This window comes from Lampris incognitus, chromosome 13 (genome assembly GCF_029633865.1).
Source record: "Lampris incognitus isolate fLamInc1 chromosome 13, fLamInc1.hap2, whole genome shotgun sequence".
In the NCBI taxonomy this organism is placed as follows: domain Eukaryota; kingdom Metazoa; phylum Chordata; class Actinopteri; order Lampriformes; family Lampridae; genus Lampris; species Lampris incognitus.
In genome coordinates, this window is record NC_079223.1 from 4,100,548 (window position 1) to 4,115,283 (window position 14,736).

The 14,736-nt window shown below is 45.3% G+C and overlaps 1 protein-coding gene across 3 annotated transcripts in view; it reads right to left on the reverse strand.

The window, feature by feature from the left end:
• The window catches only part of col21a1 (collagen, type XXI, alpha 1), a 71,937-nt gene that overhangs the window by 29,125 nt on the left and 28,076 nt on the right, over positions 1–14,736 (reverse strand). For all 3 annotated transcript variants that reach the window (XR_008811286.1, XM_056292373.1, XM_056292372.1), the window contains exons 7-11: positions 8,593–8,676; positions 6,197–6,259; positions 4,949–5,002; positions 4,790–4,843; positions 4,609–4,662 (exon numbers count right to left, since the gene is read on the reverse strand). Coding sequence is in view for 2 of the 3 variants with exons in the window: in XM_056292373.1 (XP_056148348.1) it covers positions 4,609–4,662; positions 4,790–4,843; positions 4,949–5,002; positions 6,197–6,259; positions 8,593–8,676 (309 nt within the window). In the remaining variant the exon portion in view is untranslated. The remainder of the gene's footprint in view (positions 1–4,608; positions 4,663–4,789; positions 4,844–4,948; positions 5,003–6,196; positions 6,260–8,592; positions 8,677–14,736) is intronic.

Consider the following 14,736-nt stretch of genomic DNA (forward strand, 5'->3'; position numbering starts at 1 on the left):
GATTTGAGATCTTTTGTCAGGTCTGTGGCACGGCTGAGGAAGGAAGAGGGGGCTTTCAGTGACCAAGAGGTTTACCGGCTCAAGAAAATTGCGTCAAAAGTCAAGGCACAATTAATTGTTGATGATTAAGACAAAATTTGTTCTCCTCATATTGTTTGTATGTGCTTTTCTTGTTGCAGAGACACTTCTTTCCCTTTCATGGCTGATTTGAAGATAGGGTCTTTAAATATAAATGGAGCCAGGAGCGATGTGAAAAGAGCTTCTCTCTTCAAGTTGGTAGAATTTAAAGGGTTGGATGTGGTCTTTATTCAAGAAACTCACAGTGACGCCGTGAATGAAAGTGACTGGAAGAAGGAGTGGCCTGGGGAGGTCTTCCTAAGCCACAAATTAACTAACAGTGGTGGCGCTGGTGTGCTTTTCTCTAAGAGTTTCAGTCCCTCTTCTTCTGAGGTAGAAGAGATAGTGTGTGGTCACATTCTAAAAGTCACAGTACAATATGAGGGTGCGAAATTAATTTTTGTGAATGTTTATGCCCCAGTTTCGGGCGTTGAGAGAATGAGACTGCTGAACACCTTATGTGATGTAATTCACAATTGTACTGATTTCTTTTTGTTTCTGGGAGGAGATTTCAATCGCACGGAAAATGCCAAACTAGACAGGAACCATCTAGAGCCTCATCCCGCTTCATCTGCCAAACTTAAGTGGCTGATTGAAACCCAAGACTAAAAGATGTCTGGAGAGGTTTTAACAGGAGTGACAGGCAGTACACCTGGAGTCACTCCAAGGACAATTTGTTATCTCTGGCCAGACTTGATCGTTTTTATTGTTTCAAACATCATTTTGGTATCTTTAAATCAAGTCAAATAACTCCTGTTGGTTTTTCTGACCATTGTCTTGTTCAGTGCTCTTTTTTCATTCAGAATGTTAAAGTACGGAGTGCATATTGCCATTTTAATACTGGTCTTCTACATGATAGAACTTTCAGAGAGGCTTTTGAGTTTCTTTGGGCTTTACATGGAAAACGCAAGACCACGTTCTCTTCAGTACAGCAATGGTGGGATATAGGAAAGAGCAAAATAAGACAATTATGTCAGGAGTATACCCGCAATGTCACTAAGCACATTACCAGATCTCTTAAGGAACTGGAGATTGAAGTAGTAGAATTACAGGGTTTAGTGGATTCTACAAGAAATCAAGGGCATATGGAAGCCCTTAAAGCTAAAAAGGCTGCCTTAGCCAACCTGTTGGGCACTACAGCACAGGGAGCTCTGGTCCGTTCACGTTTCATGAATGTGTCTCAAATGGCTGCCCCATCACAGTTTTTTTTTGGTTTGGAGCGAAGGAATGGTCAGAGGAAGATCATTCATTCGTTACGCTCTGGCGATGGAACTACAATAACGGGAACCCCTGAGATCCACTGATACACCACCTCCTTCTACAATGATCTGTTTAAAAGTGAAGTTGTGGAGGATGCAGAGTTGGCCAGTTCTTTTTATGCTGGGCTACCTCAGGTGGACGGTGATACCAATGCGGTGTTAGATGCAGAACTGTCTCTGAATGAACTGTACACTGCTCTCATGAGCCTGGGCAATGGTAAAGCACCTGGCATTGATGGACTGCCCGTTGAAGTTTATTGTACAGAGGGGAGTACGTCAAGGATGCGCACTTTCTGTAATGCTGTACTCCCCTTCCATTGAGCCTTTTCTTCACAAACTCAGGGGAAAACTCTCAGGTGTTTTTTTTCCCAGGTTGTACCACAGCTGTAAAGGTCTCCGCATATGCAGATGATGTTATGGTAATGATTAACAAACAGAGTGATATTGATACCTTGGAGGGGACTGTAGGTCTTTTCAATAGTTTGTCGTCTGCTAAGGTAAACTGGGAAAAAAAGTGAAGCTGTGATGGTTGGGAAAATGCCACTTGACAATTTAGTTCTACCGGGAGGGCTGACTTGGAAAAAAGGAGGGATAAAGTACTTGGGAGTATTTTGGGTGAAGAATCTGTGTTGGAAAAGAACCGGGAGAACATTTTAGAAAAAATAGAAGGCCGGCTTAAAAAGTGGAAGTGGCTCCTGCCGAGCATGTCTTACAGAGGGAGGACACTTGTAATCAACAATCTAGTATCCTCCTCATTATGGCACAGATTAGTTTGTGTTGACCCCCCTCCAAATTTACTTGCAAGAATTCAAGCTGTTTTAGTTGAATTTTTTTGGGATAAATTACATTGGATTCCCCAGGCTATCTATCCTCTTTCTCCCAAAGGAGGAGGAGGACAAGGACTTGCACATTTGGCCCGTAGAGGCGCTGCGTTCCGCCTTCAATTTCTCCAGACTGCTTTATGGCCCGAAAGACTTGGTGTGGAGACCACTGGCACACATAGTTTTGCAGAAGTTTGGTGGTTTGGGACTGCATGACTCACTGTTCCTCATGGATTTGAAGACTGTGAAGTTTCAAACCCTGCCACCTTTCTACCGCGGAGTCTTCACAGTGTGGAAGATGGTGGTGAAAGAGAGGACAAAGCAATGCGACTCCCTGTACTGGTTGTTGAGGGAGCCTGTGGCGCATGGAGGACGTCTGAACACACCCTGCTGGGCAGGATCGGCAGTCACAGAAGTGTTTTGCAGAGCAGGTTTTCTAACCCTTGAATCGGTGGTGCGCACTGCTGGACCTGACTTGTGCAATGCAGCTGCTCTTGCGGCTGGTCTGGGAGTGCGTTCTGTGAGGATCATCAACAGGCTGCTTGACCACTGGAGACGCTGTCTGACGAGACATGAATCCGTCCTGTTAAATGAATACAGCAATGGTTTGATCGTGCCTAATGTCGATGATCCTTTTCCTTGTTTAAGTATTCGTCCCAGCTTTGATGACTGTTCAGGCTTTTTTTCGAATGAGAGTAGAAGTACTTTTCTAAACTTAGAAGAGGCAAAAGGCAAATTACTGTATGGAATGATGGTTAAATGTCTAAACAAGGGTAAACTACACGACTGTGTCGACACACCTTGGCAAAGTCCTCTGGGCTTGGGAGTCAATGTCAGACCTGCTTGGCAGGGTCTATACAAACCACCATTAACAAAGAAGGTTGCTGACTTGCAGTGGAGAGTTGTGCATGGGATAGTAGCAGTTAATGCTTTTCTCTCTGTTATTGGTCAGGGTGTGAGTGATAAATGTATTTTTTGCCCTTACAAAGAAACTGTTTTCCACTGTTACCTGGAGTGCGTGCGCCTGGCACCACTGTTCATGTTGTTGCAAAGTTTATTCAGCAAGGTAGGGGAGGTTTTCTCCAAGCACATTTTCATTCTGGGGTTTGTGTATAAACAAACTGTAAAAGAAAAATGTCAACTGATGAATTTCATCCTGGGACAAGCAAAACTGGCTATATATGTAAGCAGAAAAAGGAAGACGGAAGACTCAGTAGACACTGATGTAAAGCTGCTGTTTACTAGAATGGTAAAAGCCAGGATGATGGTTGATTTCAGTTATTACAAAGAAATGAAGGATACCCAGCAATTTAGTGTTATCTGGGCTTACAGGGAAGTGTTGTGCTCAGTAAAAGACAACCAACTTGTTTTTTCTGGAGAATTGATGTGATTTACCTTTTATTTTTTACATAATTTATTTATTTGCTTGTGGTTTGAATATGATTGTATTTTTCTAAAATAAAAGTCACTTTTTAAAAATCAAAATCTTTCTCTCTCTCTGTCTCATTCTCTGTGTGTGTGTCTCTCTCTCTGCCTCTCTCCCTGTTTCCTGTCCATCTACCATCTACACTGTCCTGTCAATAAAGCCTAAAACAAAAGAAAAAGAGTGTATCAGTGAAGGACTACATGGTGTATCAGTAAAGGACTACATGGTGTATCAGTAAAGGACTACATGGTGTATCAGTAAAGGACTACATGGTTTATCAGTAAAGGACCACATTGTGTATCAGTAAAGGACTACATGGTGTATCAGTAATGGACCACATTGTGTATCAGTAAAGGACTACATTGTGTATCAGTAAAGGACTACATGGTGTATCAGTAAAGGACTACATGGTGTATCAGTAAAGGACCACATTGTGTATCAGTGAAGGACCACATTGTGTATCAGTAAAGGACCACATTGTGTATCAGTAAAGGACCACATTGTGTATCAGTAAAGGACTACATGGTGTATCAGTAATGGACCACATTGTGTATCAGTAAAGGACTACATTGTGTATCAGTAAAGTACTACATGGTTTATCAGTGAAGGACTACATTGTGTATCAGTAAGTATTGTGTGTGTGGTGGAGTACGACTCTGAATCAAACTGCACATTTCGCCCAGTAAAACAATGACTGGCATCGGCTGTTTGATGTGGGTTCATCCAGTTTAAGTGCATCTTATTTTCATGGAATTCTCTCTCTGGTACATTAGTCAGACGAGGCATTCATCATAATTACCAATGATTTACTTTCATTTCTGCTATTCAACCATAACACTGAATATCTCTCATCACACAACCACGATATTCCTGACAATGTGTTACATGTCTGAGAGCTTGTAACCCCCCATGTGGGATCCATATCTTTAGCTGCTCTGAACAGAAACGAGAATGACATTGTATATCGTAATGATTAACGTCCCACCTTTTCTCCCGCTTGGCCCGGCGGCCCCATCAGTCCCGGCACGCCCCGTTCACCCTGGGAAAACACAGCGTGTTTGTGATAGGCAACACATTTTCACAGGTCACAAAGTGAGAAATAAGGGCTTTAATGTCATAATGAAATTGATCTTGCCAAAAGTGTGTGCTTCTTTTGACCTCCCTACCGAATCACCGCGCCTGCCTTGCTCCCCCTTGTAGCCCGCCGGCCCCCGAGGCCCCTGATGGAGGAACACAACAGAGCAGCTGTGACCTTCCTCACTGAAAACTCATTGGCTGACTGAAGATAAAGAGACGGGTAATCATATAACGGCTCTGTCCCCTACCTCTGTTCCTGATGGACCTGGCTGTCCTGGACTTCCTCTGATGCCAGGCACTCCCTGATCATCGGAGAAAGAGGAGAGGTCATGAGATCAGCGGGGGCCTACAGATATTCATCCCTCTCAACTCTGATGGATGGTGTTGGGTTACAGTCAGTGGCGGCTGGTGCTAAAGATTTTGGGGGGGGGGCACAGTTTACCTTGGCGCAGCACACCTGACAGCCGCTTTAATGTCCACACAGTCACAGAGTTATTAAGAAGGACAACGTAGCCTATAGATTTTATCAGGGTTGGTAGACGGTGGATGATTGACAGTCGAGACAAGGCGTCATGGTGGGTGTGAACATGATTGACAGCCACGAGAATTGTCCAATCACATTAGATCAAAAAACATTAAAACAATACCAATTCACTGCCAATAAAAGTGGGCGTGTCTGGGGCGCACAGAACTGCGCCCCCTGGAAAATCTGGAGAAACCAATCAGACAGCAGCCTCAGGTCACCTGCTCGCCACAAGTTTGCCCAGCGCCCTGTACGGGCCAGCTGCCCCTGGTTACAGTCATCGCCCCTGGTTACAATTACTGTGTTTTACACTAAAAAGTAATAGAAATGTCCGTGCATCTCCACCCAGCCATTATCTGAACCGCTTATCCTGCTCTCAGGGTCGCGGGGATGCTGGAGCCTATCCCAGCAGTCATTGGGCGGCAGGCAGGGAGACACCCTGGACAGGCTGCCAGGCCATCACACACACACACCTAGGGACAATTTAGTACGGCCGATCCACCTGACCTACATGTCTTTGGACTGTGGGAAGAAACCGGAGCCCCCGGAGGAAACCCACACAGACAAGGGGAGAACATGCAAACTCCACACAGAGGATGATCCGGGACGACCCCCAAGGTTGGAATACCCCGGGGCTCGAACCCAGGACCTTCTTGCTGTGAGGCGACCGCGCTAACCACTTCGCCAGCATGCCCACGCCTCTGTACAACACGAGGCCGTGGTTTCAGTGCCTTCCGTTTATGTGAAATAACAGATTGTGTAGGAATTTGGAAAAATCGGTAAAATTTCCCCTTGACCTTTGTTGAGCAGTCTTCAGCATGCTGAATCAGACTGGAGCAGTTGTCCCGCCTGCGTCGTGTCGGATGTGGACTACAGTGATAACTCGCATGGTGTGTTAGTAATTTTCGGTGGTGCCACGGCGGCTTGTGTGGTGGTGGTGTTTGCACAGTATATTGAACTATGTAGTACTCACAGGCTTACCATCAGCACCAGCTGCTCCAGCTTTACCGGGCTCTCCGATGTTTCCCTTTTCCCCCTGGGCGGAAATGAAAATAAGTAGCAATCATATCAGTAAATGAAGAGTAGATGTCTGCCTGTCATTAGGGGCTACAGACTTAAAGCAGCATTAAATATTTCGTCGTTAAAATAATACCTAGTAACAAGCCTGTCTCTCGGGACCAGTGCCGAGCTAATTAATCCATTAAACCATGCCTAGCCCGCCCGAAGACGCTTTGAACCTTCCAGCCTCAAATTCGGCTGGAAAAAACAAAAAAACATCTGCAAACCAGCAATGCAACAGCATTCTGGATGCGTTACCAACTGTAGTAAAAACATGGCGCTGACCTTATAAACACAAACACGCCTGAAACCCTGTAAGGTTGTAGCTCATAAACAGCGGTGATATGGAGGTAATACCTCTCAGAGGTACTTGGTAAAGCCTCTAACAACCAGCAACTTCCCCATCCTGCACTGACGCTGTGTGAACATGAGGGGGTTGTGTACTACTTCACCCCTTATTTCAGGACATTCCCATTGTAGCTTCAGTCAGTAGTAGTAGTTTTCTTTTTGCTTTAAGAGCCTCAGCGGACTTAAGGCGGCATTCTGACCAGAGCAACTTTCAAAACGGGAAACACCTATTTATTTATTTGTTTGTTTGTTTGTTTATTTTTAGCAAGCAAAGGCTGAGCAGCCCATAGTTCCATTTAAATTACTGTTAAAATGCAGCCCGGTGGGCGCCCAGGTAGCGCAGCGGTCTATTCCGTTGCCTACCAACACAGGGATCGCCGGTTCAAATCCCTGCGTTACCTCCGGCTTGGTCGGGCGTCCCTACAGACACAACTGGCCGTGTCTGCGGGTGGGAAGCCGGATGTGGGTATGTGTCCTAGTTGCTGCACTAGCGCCTCCTCTGGTCGGTTGGGGCGCCTGTTCAGGGGGGACTGGGGGGAATAGCGTGATCCTCCCACATGCTACGACCCCCTGGTGAAACTCCTCACTGTCAGGTGAAAAGAAGCGGCTGGCGGTAGTCGGCAGCCCTCCCCGGATCAGCAGAGGGGGTGGAGCAGCGACCAGGATGGCTCGGAAGAGTGGGGTAATTGGCCGGATACAACTGGGGGGGGGGAAAAAAAGGGGGGGGGAGCGGCCGGGCGACACAAAAAAAAAGGGGGGGCATCACAGCGGCCGGGGAAGGGGAGAAACCCCACATTAAACAGGCCCTGGTTCAGTGTGGTTATCCTAACAGGGCCAGGAAGAAAGAGCACCATCCGATCGAAGAGAGGAGGAGGACAACAGCTGTCTCAGTGTAAACCAGTGGTGATTCTGTATGTGGTGGGAGTGTCGGAACAGCTGAGAGACGTATTTTCCAAACACCGTATCTCGGTTGCTGTCAAACCCCAAAACACACTGCACCAAGGATCGGGTCCCCGGCACAAACAGAGCAATATAGTGCAGCTGTCAAGTGCCGGGAGGACAGTGTGATCCTCCCACGCGCTACCTCCCCCTGGTGAAAAGCCTCACTGTCAGGTGAAAAGAAGCGGCTGGTGACTCCACATGTATGGGAGGAGGCATGTGGTAGTCTGCAGCCCTCCCCGGATCGGCAGAGGGGGGAAAGCAGAGACCGGGACGGCTCGGAAGAGTGGGGTAATTGGCCGGATACAATTGGGGGGAAAGGGGGGAGGAAAAAATGCAGCCCGGATCTCATCAGAGTGATAATCAGTGTCAAACAAAGGACTGGGAGAAAAAGGGGTGGTGTTGGTGGTGGTGGAGTATTTATTTACCCCATGAGGGGGACATCTCATAGTAAGTATACTGTATATGAGACATTTTACTGCAGCAGTTTCTCGATTGTCCCATGACCTCCCATTTTTTCTGTTCTGTTTTTCTTTTGTTTGTTGTGTTTGTTCTGTTGTTCCTGTAAATCCTCAGAAATACAGAGAAAACGAGCAGCAGCAGCACATCAGCTTCAGCTGTCAGGTCAGTCTGGAAATCATGAACCATGTTTTCCCTCAGCACAACTAACACAAGGACAGTTTACTGTCTAACCACGCCATGCTCTGACTCACGGCTGTGTTGCTTCAGATGTCAGTGAAAGTCAAGTGCATTCAGATTACATTATTGTGTGTGTGTGTGTGTGTGTGTGTGTGTTTGTGTACATAAACACACACACACAAGGGTTTCCTTTCCACTTAAGTGCGCATCACAATGATGCATCATCCAGTCATCCCTGCGCCGCTGCACACAACGTTCATTCAACACATGCACGACAGCAACATGATCCAGCACACACAGAGGTCTGGGATGACCCCCCGCTGACCTCCACGAGCAGTCGTCCACAGAAGTACAGAACTACATCACGGCTTTTTAACCACCAACCTTCATGCCTGGAAGTCCGGGAGGCCCAGGAGGACACGTACAGGGTTCTGGAGTCGGCTCGGCATAATCAGGATTGTTGGAGCACTGTAACGAGCCAAACGAGGCACACAGATGACAGACAGCCAACTGACAGACATGGTGTGCACATGGTGGACATACTGACATGTGATGTGTCTTCTCCACTACAGGCTGCATGCAGCAGGGATCTTCCCCCACCTCTCAGAATCTGCAGTCGAACTACTGCAGCGGCATTTCTGTTGCCGGTGTGACTTTCACACAGTTTATTCGGCGATGACCTAACAAGACCCTGAAAAGTGTTATTTACTCTGTCGTTGGGCTTCGTTAAATGATAAGCTCTTCACTGGGAGTGATGAAGATGATAAGCTCTTCACTGGGAGCGATGAAGAAGGACAGGATTAGGAACGAGTATGTTAGAGGGACAGCTCAGGTTGGACGGTTTGGAGACAAAGCAAGAGAGACAAGATGGAGATGGTGTGGACATGTGTGGAGGAGAGATGCTGGGTATACTGGGAGAAGGTGCTGAATATGGAGCTGCCAGGGAAGAGGAGAAGAGGAAGGCCAAAGAGGAGGTTTATGGATGTGGTGAGGGAGGACATGCAGGTGGCTGGTATGACAGAGGAAGATGCAGAGGACAGGAAGAGATGGAGACGGATGATCCTCTGTGGCGCCCCCTAACGGTAGCAGCTGAAAGTAGTAGTAGTAGTGGCAGTTGTAGTAGTGGTAGTGGCAGTGGCAGTGGTAGTAGTGGTAGTGGTAGTAGTGGTAATGGCAGTTGTAGTAGTAGTAGTAGTAGTGGTAATGGCAGTAGTAGTGGTAGTGGTAGTAGTGGTAATGGCAGTAGTAGTAGTAGTAGTGGTAGTGGTAATGGCAGTTGTAGTAGTAGTGGTAGTGGTAGTAGTGGTAATGGCAGTAGTAGTAGTAGTAGTGGTAGTGGTAGTAGTGGTAATGGCAGTAGTAGTGGTAGTGGTAGTAGTGGTAATGGCAGTAGTAGTGGTAGTGGCAGTAGTGGTAAAGGCAGTAGTAGTACTAGTAGTAGTAGTAGTAGTAGTAGTAGTGGTAGTGGTAGTAGTGGTAATGGCAGTAGTAGTGGTAGTAGTGGTAGTGGTAGTAGTGGTAATGGCAGTAGTAGTAGTGGTAGTAGTAGTAGTGGTAGTAGTAGTAGTAGTAGTGGTAATGGCAGTAGTAGTGGTAGTGGTAGTAGTGGTAATGGCAGTAGTAGTGGTAGTGGTAGTAGTGGTAATGGCAGTAGTAGTAGTAGTGGTAGTAGTGGTAGTGGTAGTAGTGGTAATGGCAGTAGTAGTAGTAGTGGTAGTAGTAGTGGCAGTGGCAGTGGTAGTAGTGGTAATGGCAGTAGTAGTAGTAGTGGTAGTGGTGGTAGTAGTAGTAGTAGTGGTAATGGCAGTAGTAGTGGTAATGGCAGTAGTAGTGGTAGTGGCAGTAGTAGTAGTGGTAGTGGTAGTAGTGGTAATGGCAGTAGTAGTAGTAGTGGTAGTAGTGGTAGTGGTAGTAGTGGTAATGGCAGTAGTAGTAGTAGTGGTAGTAGTAGTGGCAGTGGCAGTGGTAGTGGTAGTAGTGGTAATGGCAGTAGTACTAGTAGTGGTAGTGGTGGTAGTAGTAGTGGTAATGGCAGTAGTAGTGGTAATGGCAGTAGTAGTGGTAGTGGCAGTAGTAGTAGTGGTAGTGGTAGTAGTAGTAGTAGTAGTGGTAATGGCAGTAGTAGTGGTAATGGCAGTAGTAGTAGTGGTAGTGGTAGTAGTAGTAGTAGTAGTGGTAATGGCAGTAGTAGTGGTAGTGGCAGTAGTGGTAATGGCAGTAGCAGTAGCAGTAGTAGTAGTAGTAGTAGTAGTAGACTATAAGTCAGAATAAGACCTTAACCACAGGAAGGTTAGGGCGTCAGCTTGAGCTGTGTTTTTGTGGTGATGTTGTGTGCAGACTGAAGTGTTGACTTGTGTGTCCACACACAGTCTGCATGTTGTACATCTTCATTAACCAGTATCGGCAGATCATCGCAGAACGTTATCCACAATAAAACTGGGAGTGAGTCCCACATCTCATGGCAGGTTTCAGATGCGGGGTGTTGTCGGCCATTTTAGCAAATCAAGCCGTGGCTAGGACTTAGCCGCCGCCCGTGTGTCTTGTTCAGCACGTCTGACTTCACGTGGAGGAAATCTCCAGATTAGAGGTGGAGGATTAAAGCAGGTCTTGGTGCTCAATAATCCAGGTAAGGAAGTCCCAGAGTGTTGAATCGGTTCATCTGCACACTACACATTGTGTCCAGATGAACTGATTCGACACTCTGGGACAGAAGGGGCAGACTTGCTTGAGACTTTGAATTGTAGTCTGCATTTCCTATTTCCCACAATGTTTTCTTTTCATTGTGATTTCTTCATCGAGACACAAACTCACGTGGAGAAGTGCTGAGGAGACTGCCTACGTGTGATTTTAAACCTTGAAAATGTTTGTTTCCCATCATTTCTGCCTTCGGTTATTATGTCTGCCCTCTGTAAAAGCTACAACCCTCAGGTGTGCTGTTGAGGTGTGACCAGGGGTGTAGCACAAAATGCTGCGCCCTATACATAAGCAGTCTCTGTGGGCCCCTTTCCTCCTTTGTCTCTCACGGGTCACTTTTTTGATTTCTAGCGTACTGTATATTATTTACACTCACAGTACATTAATCTACACAGTACATTAACCTAACTTAACTTAACCTAACCTTAACCCAACTTAACCTAACCTTAACCCAACTTTACCTAACTTAACCTAACCTTTACCCAACCTTAACCTAACCTTAACCCAACTTAACCTAACCTTAACCCAACTTTACCTAACTTAACCTAACCTTAACCTAACCTTAACCTAATTTTACCTAACCTTAACCCAACTTTACCTAACTTAACCTAACCTTTACCCAACCTTAACCTAACCTTAACCTAATTTTACCTAACCTTAACCCAACTTTACCTAACTTAACCTAACCTTTACCTAACCTTAACCTAACCTTAACCTAATTTTACCTAACCTTAACCTAACCTTAACCTAATTTTACCTAACTTAACCCAACTTTACCTAACTTAACCTAACCTTTACCTAACTTAACCTAACCTTACCCTAACTTAACCAAACCTTAACCCAACTTTACCTAACTTAACCTAACCTTAACCTAACCTTAACCTAATTTTACCTAACTTAACCTAACTTTAACATAACTTAACCTAACCTTAACCTAATTTTATCTAACTCAACCTAACGTTAACCTAACGTTAACCTAATTTTACATAACTTAACCTAACCTTAACATAACTTAACCTAACCTTAACCTAACTTAACATAACTTAACCTAACCTTAACCTAACTTAACGTAACTTAACAAAACTTAACTATCTTGCAGTGATTGAAAAAATGTACAGTATCACTTGAAACTGGTGCATCTTGGGGTACTGATGCTGACACCCATGTTGTTTATTCCACAGTAAATGCCCACTGACCTCTTGTTTGCAAAGTCGTTGATTAGATCTTTAAAGTCTGATTATTTTCCCTCATATTGCCTTCTCTCCCTTTCCTTTTTTTTCTTTTCTTTTCTTTTCTGGAACCCAGATGTTCATTTCTTTGGGAAGGCCATGACTCTGTGCTCGTGCTCGTGCTTGTGTCAGCAGTCACTCGTGACAGGACTAGATGAGCTGCACTGAGAGATGTTTGTGAGGGGCAGACTAAACCATTTTGTGCCTTTTTAAGGGCTGAGAGGGGCCTCAGAGAGCCTCCACTGTGTGCTTTAAGTTCCTCAACCGATGTATGGAGCCCATTTTAACTGAAATTATGACACTAATTAGTTAGAAATAAAAATTTGCAAACCAAAACAAACTTTTTATTCCAGGCTTCCCGAGGGCCCCTCTCCTCCCTTTTGGGCCCTGGTAGGTCCCTCCCCCCGCCTCCCCCACTATGACGCCACTGGGTATGACACCTGTGCTGACAGCAGTAATTGCACTGGTGGTTAAAACCTCTTTAAATCAACAAAAAAACATTTATGTTTTGGTGTTTATACAGATCAGCTATTTTATAAAGTATGCCAGTGACGCAGTGGTTTTCAAAGTAGGAGCCAGCAGGGGGTGCCAAGGGCACCTCGGCTGATTGGAGGGAAGATGTGGGATTAAAATTTTAAATTCCACTCCATTATCTAAACTGCTTATCCTGCTCTCAGGGTCACGGGGATGCTGAAGCCTATCCCAGCAGTCATCGGGCAGCTGGCGGGGAGACACCCTGGACAGGCTGCAAGGCCCATCACACACACACACACACACACACACACACATTCATACCTAGGGACAATTTAGTACGGCCAGTTCACCTGACCCACATGTGTTTGAGTCACCTGACCTACATGTCTTTGGACTGTGGGAGGAAACTGGAGCCCCCGGAGGAAACCTACGCAGACACGGGGAGAACATGCAAACTCCACACAGAGGACGACCCGGGACGACCCCCAAGGTTGGACTACCCCGGGGCTCGAACCCAGGACCTTCCTGCTGTGAGGAGACCACGCTGACCACTGCGCCACCGTGCCGCCCAAGATTTGAAATACAAATTTAATTATTATGGCATTAATAAAAGTAAGGAAATATAGTCGGAAGTTTTTTGTTTTTTTTTTCCTTTGCCATAGTATTGTCAATAGGTTTTTAAAGACATCTTGCGAAAAGCGGGGCCACGGCCAGAAGCTAATGCTATTTGGGGGGCATTGGCATGGAAAAGTTTGGGAACCCCTGACATAAGAGTATGATAAATAAGATTTTGTTTGCATGTTAATGTTTAGCATGTATTCCAAATTATGTCCTGCCAACAAGTAAATATGAAGGAAACATTAGATGGTAACTTGGCTGACAGAAACAAAGCAGAAGCCCTCAGATTCACTGCAATAAGTAGCTAGCCTACAGAAACAGCTGCTCGTTTGGGACTGACAGTTTTTGATACTTTAAACAGCTGAGAGATGGAGACTTGTGTGTCTAGCAATGCAATCACACTCAAATGTGTGGAATTGTATTCTCTGGACCCCCATCAAATTTGTTCCCAAGAAAACGTGGGAAGAGTTTTGCCTGCAAGGTCACAAGTGTTAACTTCAAGTTGTTGACGTTTGTAACCAGCTCATAAATATATCCATATGGGCCTGCAAAACATCTGTGCTTATTTAGTTGGTCTTTTCTTATTGTTTTGTTTTCTTGGTCCTGTACTTAGCACAGAACTTTGAAAAAGGCTCTTAATTTGCTTCAAAAGAGAATTAATTTAACTTATCAAATGACGCATATGACTTAACTAATGATGCATTTTGGTTACAAAAAGAAACTGATCAATTTACCAATGTTCAATGGTAAATTGATCAGGGAAGTTTATTGTTTGTTGTGTTTGTGTTGCTGCTGTTTTTGTCATACGTTTATTAAGTCAACACACAGGCACAGTATGAGTAACACTGAATGCAAAGTGGTACCACATAAATACAGAAACACAGCACACAGTACAAGAGTTCAGGAAGTAATGAGAAGGGCTACTGCTTTGGGGTAGAAGCTTTTCCGGTTCTAGTTTTGATAGACCTGTACTGCCGTCCAGAAGGCAGTCTCATGAACAGGCTGTGGGCTGGATGGGAGGGATCAGCCACAATCCTCCCTGCACGTTTCCTGGCTCTGGAGCTGTGCAGGTCCTTGATAGAGGGCAGGTGGTGTCCCGTGACCCTGTTAGCCGCACATACGACTCTGTGCATGCTCAAAGTAAGCAGCGTTTTCCTTTTCCTGAATTTCAAGAAACTTTTTGGTCTGGGGAACTACAGGTGTGTAGTAATGACCACTAGGAACTACAGGTGTGTAGTAATGACCACTAGGAACTACAGGTGTGTAGTAATGACCTTTAGGAACTACAGATGTGTAGTAATTACCTTTAGGAACTACAGGTGTGTAGTAATGACCTACAGGAACTACAGGTGTGTAGTAATGACCTATAGGAACTACAGGTGTGTAGTAATGACCACTAGGAACTACAGGTGTGTAGTAATGACCTATAGGAACTATAGGTGTGTAGTAATGACCTTTAGGAACTACAGGTGTGTAGTAATGACCTTTAGGAACTACAGATGTGTAGTAATTA